The sequence below is a fragment of the Stomoxys calcitrans genome, chromosome 1 (assembly GCF_963082655.1).
Source record: "Stomoxys calcitrans chromosome 1, idStoCalc2.1, whole genome shotgun sequence".
NCBI classification, from domain to species: Eukaryota; Metazoa; Arthropoda; class Insecta; order Diptera; family Muscidae; genus Stomoxys; species Stomoxys calcitrans.
Window position 1 is genome coordinate 130,185,785 of NC_081552.1, and position 13,632 is coordinate 130,199,416.

The 13,632-nt window shown below is 41.9% G+C and overlaps 1 protein-coding gene across 1 annotated transcript in view; it reads left to right on the forward strand.

Moving 5' to 3' along the window:
* The window catches only part of LOC106092836 (paired box protein Pax-6), a 69,352-nt gene extending 63,043 nt beyond the window's left edge, over nt 1-6,309 (forward strand). The window contains exons 3-5 of the mRNA XM_059360511.1: nt 3,676-3,816; nt 4,378-4,907; nt 5,005-6,309. Coding sequence (XP_059216494.1) covers nt 3,676-3,816; nt 4,378-4,907; nt 5,005-5,832 — 1,499 coding nt within the window. The 3' untranslated portion in view covers nt 5,833-6,309. The remainder of the gene's footprint in view (nt 1-3,675; nt 3,817-4,377; nt 4,908-5,004) is intronic.
* The last annotated feature ends 7,323 nt before the right edge of the window (nt 6,310-13,632 follow it).

Sequence of the window (13,632 nt, forward strand, 5' to 3'; positions counted from 1 at the left end):
GAATAGAGCACGTTGCTGATAAATTTTCAGGACTTAAAATTTGGGGGACCACCCCACTTCCCAAAACACCCCTTAATCGGGCATATTTACGGACCATGACAATGTGGGGCTTAAATGAAAGGTATTGGGAGGTAGAGCAAGAATTGATACCCATTTTCGTGCCCAATTTTCTGGCATTTCCCAAAATACCCCACAAAAAGCAATTTTTTAGTGACCATCGCAATATGGGGCTGAAATGAAGGTATTTGGAAATTTGATATTCAAATGTAGGACCATGTATTTAGGGCATCACCCCTTTCCCAAAACACCCCCATAGGGAAACATTTTTTCGACCATGCCTATGTGCACATGCATATGTGGCTCAAATGAAAGATATTTGAGATTAGAAAACGAATTTGATAACCTAATTTGGGGCCATGTGTTTGGGGGACGCCTCATTCTGTAAGCTCCTCTTCAGCCAATTGGGTTTAAATAAATGGTATTTGAGATAAGAGCACGATGCTGATATTTTTTCAGGGCCAAGTGTCTGGGAGACCACCTCTCCCCCGAAAACACCCCTAAATCGAACATCATGAGAATATCGGTCTGAAATGAAGTATTTTAAGAATGGAGTAAACCTTACATCCAAACTTAAATTCGTACACCAATAAAGATCATATGGGATAAAGATCATATGTTAGTCTAGCGATATACTATTTTCGTTGGTATTTCACTAAAAGATCTTTAGTTGTCGAAAATAAGTATTCCTAGGAAATTTTTGTTCCATGGAAAATAAAAGAAGGCGCAGCGGAGCGGGCCCGGGTCAGCTAGTTGTAAAGGGTGATTTTTTTGAGGTTAGGATTTTCATGCATTAGTATTTGACAGATCACGTGGGATTTCAGACATGGTGTCAAAGAGAAAGATGCTCAGTATGCTTTGACATTTCATCATGAATAGACTTACTAACGAGCAACGCTTGCAAATCATTGAATTTTATTACCAAAATCAGTGTTCGGTTCGAAATGTGTTCAAATTTTGACAAATTTTGTTCAGCGATGAGGCTCATTTCTGGTTGAATGGCTACGTAAATAAGCAAAATTGCCGCATTTGGAGTGAAGAGCAACCAGAAGCCGTTCAAGAACTGCCCATGCATCCCGAAAAATGCACTGTTTGGTGTGGTTTGTACGCTGGTGGAATCATTGGACCGTATTTTTTCAAAGATGCTGTTGGACGCAACGTTACGGTGAATGAACACATTTCGAACCGAACACTGATTTTGGTAATAAAATTCAATGATTTGCAAGCGTTGCTCGTTAGTAAGTCTATTCATGATGAAATGTCAAAGCATACTGAGCATCTTTCTCTTTGACACCATGTCTGAAATCCCACGTGATCTGTCAAATACTAATGCATAAAAATCCTAACCTCAAAAAAATCACCCTTTATTTAAATTTAACACCGTTACCCAATATTGAATACACGATACATCCTGTAGTTCTTGAACCAGGGCACCTAGGAAAATTTTTCATTTAAAATAGAGGTTAACTCTATCTATCTATCGGAGCCCTGCAGAGACCGATCTCTATATATATATCATTTAGAGTTTGGGAAAAACACATCTTTCGTCCGATTTCGCCGAAATTTGGTAAATGGAAAACAACCCTCGATAACCCTTTTAAATTTTGTTTAAATCGGACTATATGCGGACATATGTAGCTGCCAAATATTCCGAACGTAAGAGTATTGATTTTATTCGATTTAGCTAAAATTGTAGGATTAATTTGATTGAATTAACAAATATGGTTTAGATGGGATCATAGTTGGATATTAGAGTTATGTTGACATATCTAGTGTTCGAATTTTAGGAAGTCTTTGAGATCTTTTTAGATTAAAAAATTACTGGTGGAAATCAATAGAAGTAACCTACAGTTCCTTAATGGAGTTGTTATCAACTCAATTCTCAATTTGCTAGTAAATTTCTTATTCGTTAAAGGAAAATTGCTCATTATGTCACCTTTAACGAATTTCGTCTAACGTAAAGAGTAAAGAACATGAACTAATCTTTATTAAATCATACACTTATGTTTACGAAATGCGTTAACGCCTGAATACCAGGGGTTTAAAATACCTTTTCTATTCTTTCCAATAAGTGTCTATTATTGGCGTCATCGAAGGTTCTTTTACCGGTAACACAGATGGTATTCCTGTTGGTAACTCGTTATATTTTAACAGCTAGAATATCTAAGGATAATAAGTTATGCACTCGTTGCTATGTGAGAAATGTGCCACTGTTTTTAACGGATAGTTCATGGACAAATATGCAATAAGCATGAATCTATTTGTTAAATAGCCTGTTTGTTGACAATGAACAAAAGTCCAGACGTACAAACGACAATCGCTCGAAATCGAATTTTTCGGAATCCGTGGTGGTTTTCTAAGTTTATGAAAGCTAAAAATTGTGTTTTTATACCCTCCACCATAGGATGGGGTATAATAATTTCGTCATTCTGTTTGTAAATCCTCGAGATATTCGTCTCAGACCCCATAAAGTATATATATTCTTGATCGTCATGACATTTTATGTCGATCTAGCCATGTCCGTTTGTCTGTCCGTCCGTCTGTCTGTCGAAAACACGCTAACTTTCGAAGGAGTAAAGCCAGACGCTTGAAATCATGCACAAAGACTTCTTATAGGTGTGGGTCGGTTAGGAATGTTAATGGGCCATATCGGTCCATGTTTTGATATAGCTACCATATAAACCGATCTGGGATATTGGCTTCTTGAGCCACTACACGGCGCAATTTTTATCCGATTTGGCTGAAATTTTGAAAGAGGCGTTTGATTTCCATCAACTATGCCAAGTATGGCTGAAATCCGTTCAAAACCTATTATAGCTGTCATATAAACCGATCTGGGGTCTTGACTTTCTAGGGCAACTAGAGGGCGCAATTATTATCTGCTCTGGGTGAAATTTTGTACAACGGCTTCTCTCATGACCTTCAACATACGTGTCAAATACGGTCTGAATCGGTCTAAAACCTAATACAGCTTCCCTATAAAACGATCTCCCTATTTTACTTTTTGAGCGTAATTTTTATTCGATTTGGCTGAAATTTTACACAATGACTTCTACAATGGTCTCCAACATGCATTCCATGATGGTCCGAATCGGGCCATAATTTGATATAGCTCCAATAGCATAGCAATTCTTCTTTTATCCTTTCCTTTGTTTGCCGAAAAAGAGACACCGGGAAAAGAACTCGACAAATGCGAACCACAGTCGAGGGTATATAAGATTCGGCCTGGCCGAACTTAGCAGGTTCTTTATTTCTTTCCATTTGTACTAAAAAATTCTCGCTCGAGAGCCAACTATCGAGTGAGTGAATTTGACATTTGCTTCGCCGTTTTTACAACTGTTTCGATATACATAAATCCATCCTGGTATGGGAATGCTTACGTTTTTGTTCGACTTGTCGCTCGAAAAATTTTTCGTTTAAAATGAGATACACAAACAGGTATCAGTTTTTTTCGCTTGCAGACCGAGCGAACGCCTACGTTCGACGTCGACAAACAGACTTTAAGAGTTTGTTGTATAGTTCGCTTCCCCGCTTAGCCCTTTAACATGTATTATTCGGCATACTGTAAATCCATGTGTACGACTCAATGATTAATTGAAATAATTGACTTTGTTGCAGGTTCCTTACGTCCACCTGGCCTAATTGGTGGCTCAAAGCCAAAAGTTGCGACCCCAACCGTTGTTTCCAAGATCGAACAATACAAGCGCGAGAATCCAACGATATTTGCTTGGGAGATACGAGAGCGGCTAATATCTGAAGGTAAGCTCACACATAAGACTGCCTTGGCAGAGGCAAGACTGCTATATATTAAGGCAATAACAACAAAAGGGTTAACAATTTCAGAAGCAAAAAGTAAAAACAAAATATTCCCACACACTTGAACAGTTTTCATCTTTCTTATCGGAATCTGTAATCCGTGTATTAGGTTTTTTTTTTATTTGTCCATTTCATAAAGTGATTGATCGCGGTCGATGCTTCCAACTAGCATCACTCACTCACACTCGCGCAAAAAAGCGTTCAGCCACATTTAATGTTATGCAAATGTACAGAGAAAGACTAGCCCCCTCCCACTTATGACTTTGCGAGTGTGTGATGCGTATGTTTCCTTTGTCGATTGACCTTTTGTGATGTTTTGTGCTTAAGCGTCGTCATTGATGAGATTTAAGATTAGCTCATTGATCGCCTTAACGATTTATGGTATTTACTGTCAGACGAACGGATATATTTTTCTAAAGAATCAACCTCTATTTGGGCAATATTCCAAGCGTGAAGTAGGCAGAGTAATGGATATATTTTTTTCTTCATTTCGCCATTTCGCAGGTGTTTGTACAAATGCAACAGCTCCCTCGGTGTCATCCATCAATCGCATATTGCGAAATCGTGCGGCGGAACGGGTAGCAAATGAATTTGCTCGTACTGCGGCCTATGGCTTATATCCTCCACATCCATATGGAGGATTTTCATGGCATCCTGCTGCTGCTGCGGCAGCCGCTACTACAAGTGGTACAAGCCCACATTTTTGGTCGCCAGCTATGAGTGCGGGAGCTGCTTTGGCGCCGATACCATCTGTGAGTCATGCGGCGACCACAGTTCCTAACAACAGCACAAACAGAGCAATTTCTCCAAGTTCGGGCAGCCATGATACTCTGGAATCTCCTGATGATAGCCGACATGTTGATTCAGACTATTTGGACGATGACGACGAACCCAAATTCCGACGTAATCGTACCACATTTACCCCTGATCAGCTTGAAGAGTTGGAGAAGGAGTTCGATAAAAGTCACTACCCTTGTGTAAGCACTAGAGAACGTTTGTCCAGCCGTACTTCATTGAGTGAGGCTAGAGTACAGGTAAGGATGGTAAAAATTGGCTTGAAGACAAGACAAGCAGAATCTTAAACATCGTCGCGGTATTTATTTCCGCCATTGGTTTCTTGTTTCGTTTTAGGTATGGTTTTCAAATCGCAGGGCAAAGTGGCGTCGGCATCAACGTATGAATCTGCTAAAGCGACGCTCTAGTCCCATAAGTAATTCTTCAGCAGCTCACTACTCTCAGCAATCGTTGGAAACATGCAGCAATCATACTTCTGCATCTCCTACCCCTAGCACCAATAGCAATGCATCGACTTGTCCCAATGATCAACCGCCAATGGCCACGCAACAACTCCAAACAGCTCCACCAATTTCCGATGTTTCCCATTCACAAGGTCCACAGCCCAGCCTAGCGGTTCAACCCACTACATTGCCTGCTCACATACCACCTATGCACACGCACCATCCAGATCCACAATCGGCAGCAGCGGCCTTACTGCTCAATCACTATCATCAGCAACATCAGCAATTGGCTAAAGGCCAATCGCCGACTCTAAGTATGTCCTCAGCTTCCTTTGGGGTGTTGGGTAATGAGTCGCATCAGCAATTGGCAGCAGCGATAGCAACGGGATCGCCTACACTTTCTATGGGCGGAGAACACAGTGCATTTCGATCCCTGGTCAACACACCCTCTGCAGCGGCATTTGCGTTAGGGTTGGCAAGACAATACGCTGTAGCCGCCTCTTTATCTGCTGCAGACCATGATAATCATAATGCAGCTCCTAGTGAACATATCTCAAAGCCGGTTTCGGTGAATGACTCCGATTCCGACGAAGAGGAAATAAATGTCCATGACGACTCCAACGATGCCGAGACTAGTTTCTACGCTTCAGCTTCTGGCTCTGGTTCTGAAGCCAATCAGCAGGCTAGGGCTCCCATTCAACTTGTAAAGCATGAGCGTTGATCGCAGGGTGCCGGTGATGTTTACCATGGTGCTATCAACCCAGTGTAACACAATTGTTAATGTGCAATCATACGCTTACCAACGATATCTTTACCAAAGTTTTTCAAGACTTAACAAATACCTACATTCAAATCATACGATGCCACAGGCTTCTGGTAGTTATACGCGAACGCCAAATCCTGTTCTGCTTGTGAAGTCTTCAAGGCACTCTTATTCAATCATACCTCACTTCTAACTTTATTACTACTCTAGGATCCGTGAGATTGTCCATAGCTACACAGCTGAGGTGGAGACGGAGGTTCTTCCCAATCAACTACATTTTGACGACTTAGATGCAATCACATCAACGATGTACAGTAGAATACGATGGTTTAAACTAGGAATAATTAATTTAAATTTTCCCTCCTACTACTTCTTCATTATCTAGCAATTATAACATAAATAAATCCAATGCATATCAGATTTTTCAAATTCAAACCCAAGTGTTTTGTTTTTCACTGTCGGTCAATCTATTACAAGGTATGTACCCATCAAGTCATTCTTGTTATCATAGGAAAGAAGGAATAATTGCAACTGGACAACAGGCCTTTGCCAGAAGGTCCACTCTGCCGATTGAGACTCTCTGCCTTAAACTTGGCATTGATGTAACTATAAAGAAGTTCAATATGTTACGTTCTCAGGGACAACTATTAGCGATTCACAAACGACATGAATATCGTCATTAAACAAATTTTTAACGATCGCCGAAAGAAGTGTGCTTTTGAGCAACGAGTTAAGATTTTTTTTTTTTTTTTTTTGAACTCGAGTTATGTTGGAAACAATGTTGATCCACCTCCGTCGGTGCATTGAATGTGAACTTTTACGTCCGCACAATGAGAAGTTTATGGCTTTTGACCACATAAAACAGAGCATCGGCAGTAGAGGCTGGCTACTCCTCAATGAAAACAGCATAGATTGGACCAAGTTATTTGTGATGGACCATAAATGCGTATGCCCATTGCCCAATTACTCAAACTGATCTGAACATTCCGGCAACTATGTTGCAAAATTTTATGTCATGTTTGCTTCAAGCCCACATGTAAACGGTTATCCACCCATCTTTGAAATGGAAGTGGAACAAAACAAAACACTCCATGTTGTGCGAGGTTTAGTCGTAAAATGTCTTGCTGTTATATGGCGTTGTTTAGCGCCGTCGCTACGTGCTCTCATCCTTGTAGAAAGCAATTGCGTTTGAGGCAAACATGGTAAGAAGGCACAGCATTAATTGCATATTCAAACAAGCATGGGGTTCGCCGTAGGTACAATGTAACATAACGTCTACCATTGTACAGTGTGACAGGAAATAAAATACTTTTTACCAAATACTAGCTGCATTATATGGAACAAAATTTCCATTGGAATATTTATCTTCGACAACTAAAGAGTTTTTAGTGAAATACCATGCTACGAAAATATTTAGTATATCGCTTGACAAATAGTTTAACAATATAAGTGCTTTTATCTGAATCCCATCTCTATTGGTCTACGACTTTAAGTTTGGATGTAAGGTGTACTCCATTCTTAAAATACTTTATTTCAGCCCGATATTCCCATGATGTCTGATTTAGGGGTGCGGTGGTCCCCCACACACTTGGCCCCGAAAAATATCAGCACCGTGCTCTTCTCTCAAATACCATTTATTCAAACTCCATATTGCTATTAGTTTTGAGTGGAGTTTACATGCTGAGGTGTCCCCCAAACACATGGTCCAAAAATTGGTTACCAATTTCGTTTTCTAATCTCAAATACCTTTCGTTTGAAGCACATATTAGCACATATGGTCGAAAAATGTTTACTCTTTGGGGAGTGTTTTGGGTAAGGGGTGATGCCTAAAATACATAGTCCTACATCTGGATATCAAATTCGTATTCTACTCCCACTTGAGCGCCATACTGCGATGGTCAGTAAAAAAATGCTGTTTGTGGGGTAATTTGGGAAAAGGGTAGAGCCCCAGAAAATTTGTCCCGAAAGTGAGTATCAATTCTTGCTCTACCCCCCAATTCCTTTCATTTAAACCTCACATTGACATGGTCGGTAAATATGCCCGATTTAGGGGTGTTTTGGGGAGTGGGGTGGTCCCCAAATCACTAAGCCCTTAAATATATCAGCAACGTGCTCTATTCTCATATATTTGAACCTCATATTGCCATTGGCCTCAAAATTTAATATCAAATTAGTTTTCTAATCTCAAATACCATTCACTTAAACCCCCTATTGGAAAAGCCAGCGAATATATCCGGTTTGGTGTATGGTCCCTAAAAACTATGAATATCGAGCTGCACTGTCTTGAAAACCCAAATTGTCTTGGTGAGCAAGTACGTCCTACTTGGGGGTTGTTAAGGTGGTGGGACGTCCCCTAGGCAGTTGGTCCCGACTCCTGGCTCCTCGGCAAACATGACCGGTTTGGGGGGTGTTTTGGGGGATGGGGCCGCCACTCAGTGATTCGTGTTCTACTCTAAAATACCTCTTATTTGAGCCTCATATTGCAATGGTCAGCAAATACTTCCTATTTGGTGGTGTTATGTGGGTGGGGTGAACGCATAGACACTGATATCAGATTCGTGCTTTACTACCAAAGACCTTTCATTTGAGTCCTATATTGCTATTGTCGTAAATTTGTCTTCTTTGGGGGATGTTCTTGGTACCACATCTGGAAATCAGATTCGTATTCTACACCCAAATACCTTTTATTTAAGCCCAATATTGTCATGGTCAGTAAATAAGTCCTGTTTGGGGGGTGGACCCCCAGAAACTTTGTCCCAAATTTGCATATCAGATTCGTATTCTACTCGCAAATACCTGTCATTTGAGTCCCATATTGCTATGGTCGGAAAAAATGTCCGATTTAGGGGTGTTTTGGGGGTTGGGGTGGTCCCCCAAACACTTGGTCCGACAATTCGATATCAGATACCCAGAAAAAATTTTCAGCGGTGGTTTTCCCCTCCTAATGCTGGCAACATTTGTAAGGTACTATGCCATGTAAAACTTATCGCCAAAGTGGTGTCGCACTGCGGCACGCCGTTCGGACTCAGCTATAAAAAGGAGGCCCCTTATCATTGAGCTTAAACTTGGAACGGACTGCACTCATTGATATGTGAGAAGTTTGCCCCTGTTCCTTAGTGGAATGTTCATAAGCAAAATTTGCAAGTTTGCAATTTGCCATGTTAAAACTCCTCTACCAAGTGGAGTTGATATTCGGCACGCCGTTCATACTCGGTTAAAAAAGGAGGCCCCTTATCATTGAGCTTAAACTTTAATCGGACTGCATTCATTGATGTGTGAGAGGTTTGCCCCTGTTTCTGGGCAAAATCCTCCAGTTTGTGACGATGCAGGCTAGTATTGGGTGCGATACAGACTGATTGCTTTCGGGGATCAACGCTCAATTGAAAAGTATCGTTGCGCCCCAAAAAAGATTGGCGAGATCTGGCCAGGTGCGGCACTAGATTTAGTCAAGAAGTGAGATATTCCTTCTCGACCAGTGCCGCATGCTTTGATACCAAGGATTCCCTCAGATCCTGAATCCATACTTGGAAGACTAAGGGAATATAATCCCAATCTTTCAACCACCAACTGGAAGATTGGTAGATTGGATGAGGCTGATGGTGACCAGAGACATGTAGTATTCGTACTAAACTGCGGCTGTCTCGCAGACTTCAACAAGTCGGAAGGAGTTGTATCCTACGGATTCAACAAGTTGGAACTGAAGGTTTATAAAAGCGGTGAAGGTTTATAAAAGCGGTGAAGGTTTATAAAAGCAGGAGATGACTCAGCAGTGGTTGCTTAACACTTGCCTGAGGAACTATTATCTGGCGGATCGGAGGAGACTGGAATTCTCGCTGCCACGATCGACACTGGAGGGGAAGGCATCGAAACGCCAAGTCTGTGTGGCTGGGTTACTCGGTTGGACTGGACTCAAGGCTTACTCCAGCGGGGAAGGACGGAACTTAAAAAGTACTTCGACAGCAACAGCTAGTGAATCATCAAAGGAGGGGGATCTAACGAATCTTGTGAGGATGAATTTCTGGCGTAATCAAAAGACAAGGCTAACGCAACATTGGTGGAAGTTCTGAGTCCTGACAATGGTCTGGTTTCTGCAGATAAATCTCCTCCATTGTGGGTCCACTTCAGCGGCGCTAAAGGTCTTCCTGATAGCAGGGGGATTTGACGTAGGTTTTTATCCAGGAACCATTGGTGTGTAGAGAAAAGGTTCGTAGACTGAAAATTCCGGGATTTAAACTACTCAAGGGCACGGGAATGGGAGACATAGAGCCTGTATTCTTGCAATGAGTAGTCTAAATGTTTTTCTTCTTCCGTCGCTAAGCACTGAAGACTTAGTAGTAGCCAGTCTCATTACTTTCTGGCTTCCTTATGTATGGCACAGGATTCAGAGATGCCGCCTTCAAACCTTAAGTTGCTGGTTGGAGCCGCTTCTGCAGGGAAGATGAGCCTAATTGTAGGAAGTTATGTTAAAGCACATTACCAATTTGCAAGTTTGGATGTCAACGAAAGGGGTGAGCTGCCTATCGAATATATTATAAGTTGTAATCTGGCGATTTGTAGTAAAGGGGATAAACCGAATTTTATTACCAAATGAGTAGCCGTTGAGTGGAACGGACGTACTTTTATTTCGCTCCTTAAAGAAAAATTTCCATACCCGGAAAATGTTAAAACCTTTTTGGAGTAGGCATAAAATGGACTCCAAAAACCAAACAGCATCAGGCTGTAGCATGTTGTCTTCTCCTCCTATAGGTGTGGGTGCCTTGGCACCTGTAGTCGAGAGCAATGCTTCAAGCGCACAACTAGTCGTCAGACTAATTAATGAGGACGAGACGGATAAACCAGAGGGATTCACAGGTCTTCCCCAGCCTTTAAGTAAGGGTGGTGTTTCCGTCTCGTGTTCAGACAGCGACGCTGTCAACGAAACAGTCATCGCAGCCGAATCGAGAGATGAGGGCAGCGGGATGATGGCAGAGGTGAGCTATGATTTTGATAAGCTCACAAGCAGTCCGAGACATGACGAAGTAAACGGAGGAATATGCACCGGCAGCGCAACCGGGCGAAAGTGCAGGATGTTGGATGGAATAGAAGTGACATTCTAAACACTTCTTCAGAAGCTGGAAAGAGAATCAAAACTCCCGAAAAGCATAACACTGCCAAAACCCTGAAGAAGGAAAAGAGCTCGCCCCATCCATGTACTTGCCAGCCTTCCTGCAATGGAGACTCCAGGCAGTGTACTGCAAAGGGAGACAAAGTCAGACCAGGAACGAAGAAAGCGCACGAAGAAAGGCCTCTGAGCCTTCATGAAGGACTGAGACTTCCAAAAGGACGCCACTGTCATCACGGAAGGGAAAGATGGTCGGTGAAAAAGGTAAGGAGCCGCCCTCTAACGTCACAGTGGCAAGGAAGAACAACAGAGATGAGATGATTTATGTGCATGCGGTAGGATTCCACCAGATCATCAGTCGCAAGTGGAGAATCAGGTTAACGAGCGGATTTTCGAACATATGTGGAACTCTGTTGTGGGTCCACCCATACAAATGATGAGCTGCGAGTATAGAGGGGACATCTCTACGCTGCATTTTGCGTCGGCGAAATGTATTGATATCGGCAAACAGCACGTCGGAGGTATGCACCCTCCCTGGGAGACCTGGTGTTGAAGATGGACATCCGGACGGTCTTCATCAAGGGATGAGGCAGTAAATTTACGACGGAACGCATGCTGGGATTCTTAGTCGCAGAGAAGTAAGAGGTCTTCGACTGGGAGGAAAAGGAGGAAGGAACTATCCTTGTGGTTGGCATTGATCAAGTCTTCTTTACAAGAATAAGCTAAGAACTCAATACTAAAACTACAGCCAGTGCAGGGGCGACCCAACACAGCCTAAAGAACAGGGATCCGACGACGGACCCATCACCGACTTTAAGATTCCGAAGACTAGGATAGATAAAGATCCAAATATTGAAGCTTCAGGCAGCGCAGGGACAGGAGTCTTAATGCAGCTAAACGAACAGGAATTCGACGATGGAACCATCACCTACTCCCAAAAAGGCCATTTACTTAAGATTCGGAAGACTAAGATGCAATCACCTAAATTTGTTACTCAAAACAGCAAAAAGTTTGCTAAAACAGTAGTTTTTGTCTGCTAAAAATGGGAAAGCAGACATTACTGCTGTTTCAGCAAACATTGGACTGCAGTATTAGCAATTATTTTCTACTGCTATTTCAACCAACAAAATCTGTTGTTTTGAGTACACAAGTCAGCTTCACAATTAAGCAACAGTAATTTTTAGCAAACAACAGACTTTTCAGAAGTAAGCCTGCTACTCTGAAATTGCAGTACTACTGCTGTAATATCAGAACAACTGCTATAATAGCAGCAAAATTAACTACTAATATTCAGCAGATAGTGTTTGGTATTTGCAGCAAACTTTTTTCTATGAGTGCAGGAAAAGATCGTAGTATTGAAACATTAGGTAGTACAGGGACCGCAATCTCAATACAGCCTTACGAAGAGGGACCCGATGATGGAACCATTGCCGACTTTATAAAGATTCGGAAGACTAGGATAAGCAAAGGGCCTAATACAAAAATATGAGGCAATGCATTGACAGGAAAGTCAATTAGCAGGGAGCGGGCGATGAGATCATTACTCATTCCCAAGAAGCCCATTGGAACACCAAAGATAACGGTTATTCAGATAAACCTCCACCGGAGCGAGACAGCTACACACGGAGAAAATCAGCAAGGGAAAAATGCATATTGTCTTAACTCAGGAGCCATGGACGACCCGAAACATATCAACTACCAATTATTCTATCCTAACACTGGTACTCGGTCGAGGACCTGCGTTATTTGCCTTACAAATTTTAATAACGTATTTCCCCCAGAGTTGTCATCGTCGGATGTAACAGTGGTGAGACATGGAGATGGTGGACCATACCTGGCATCACTTATCCACCTTTCTACTCTCCGATACCGCAATCCACGTCGGAGTTGCAACAGCTGGTAAAGAAAGCAAAACAGACATGAAACGGGGTACTAATAGGGTGCGATGCGAACTTTTACCACATTTCGTGGGTAGTACCACCACTAATATGCGGGGCCAAGCCCTAGCAGAGTTCTTGAACACTAACGACCTAATAACACTCAATATTGGTAACACCGCTAACTTTGTTAATAGGATTAGGGAGGATATATATATATGTTCGGAAAATCTAATCGATGAGGTTCAGGATTTAATGGTCTCCATGGAACACTCTTTCTTTGACCATCGCTACATTTGGTTTAGAATAGCACTATAAGCTTACGGAATAAGTTGAAATCCAAATGGACAAAATTCGGAAGGAGATAATAAGAAGAAATGGCAAGATAATTTAGATTGTCTCTCTCGAAGATAGTTGTCCTCTGCGGGAAAAGAAATCAGCCCAAGAAAAACCCAGGATGACTGGGGAGATTCGCAATATTGGGAAAGAGATCCACAGAATTTATAACACGGCACATCATAAAAAAACGGAAGTATATTGGAATGAGTAGTACACGGCTTAAGGAATACAATAAAATTACCAGAGCTGCAAAACTTGCCTCCTGGAAGTTTTCTGAATCCGGAATCTTGGAATAATCACGTTGATCGAATTTTTATAATTAGGGATTTTATGGTGAAGGAATCCTTGAGGATCTTCAAACCATTTAAGTCACCCGAATGTGATGGAATATTTCTGACGTTACCGCAGAAGGAGGCAGACTATCTCGCTCCCCACCTGGCC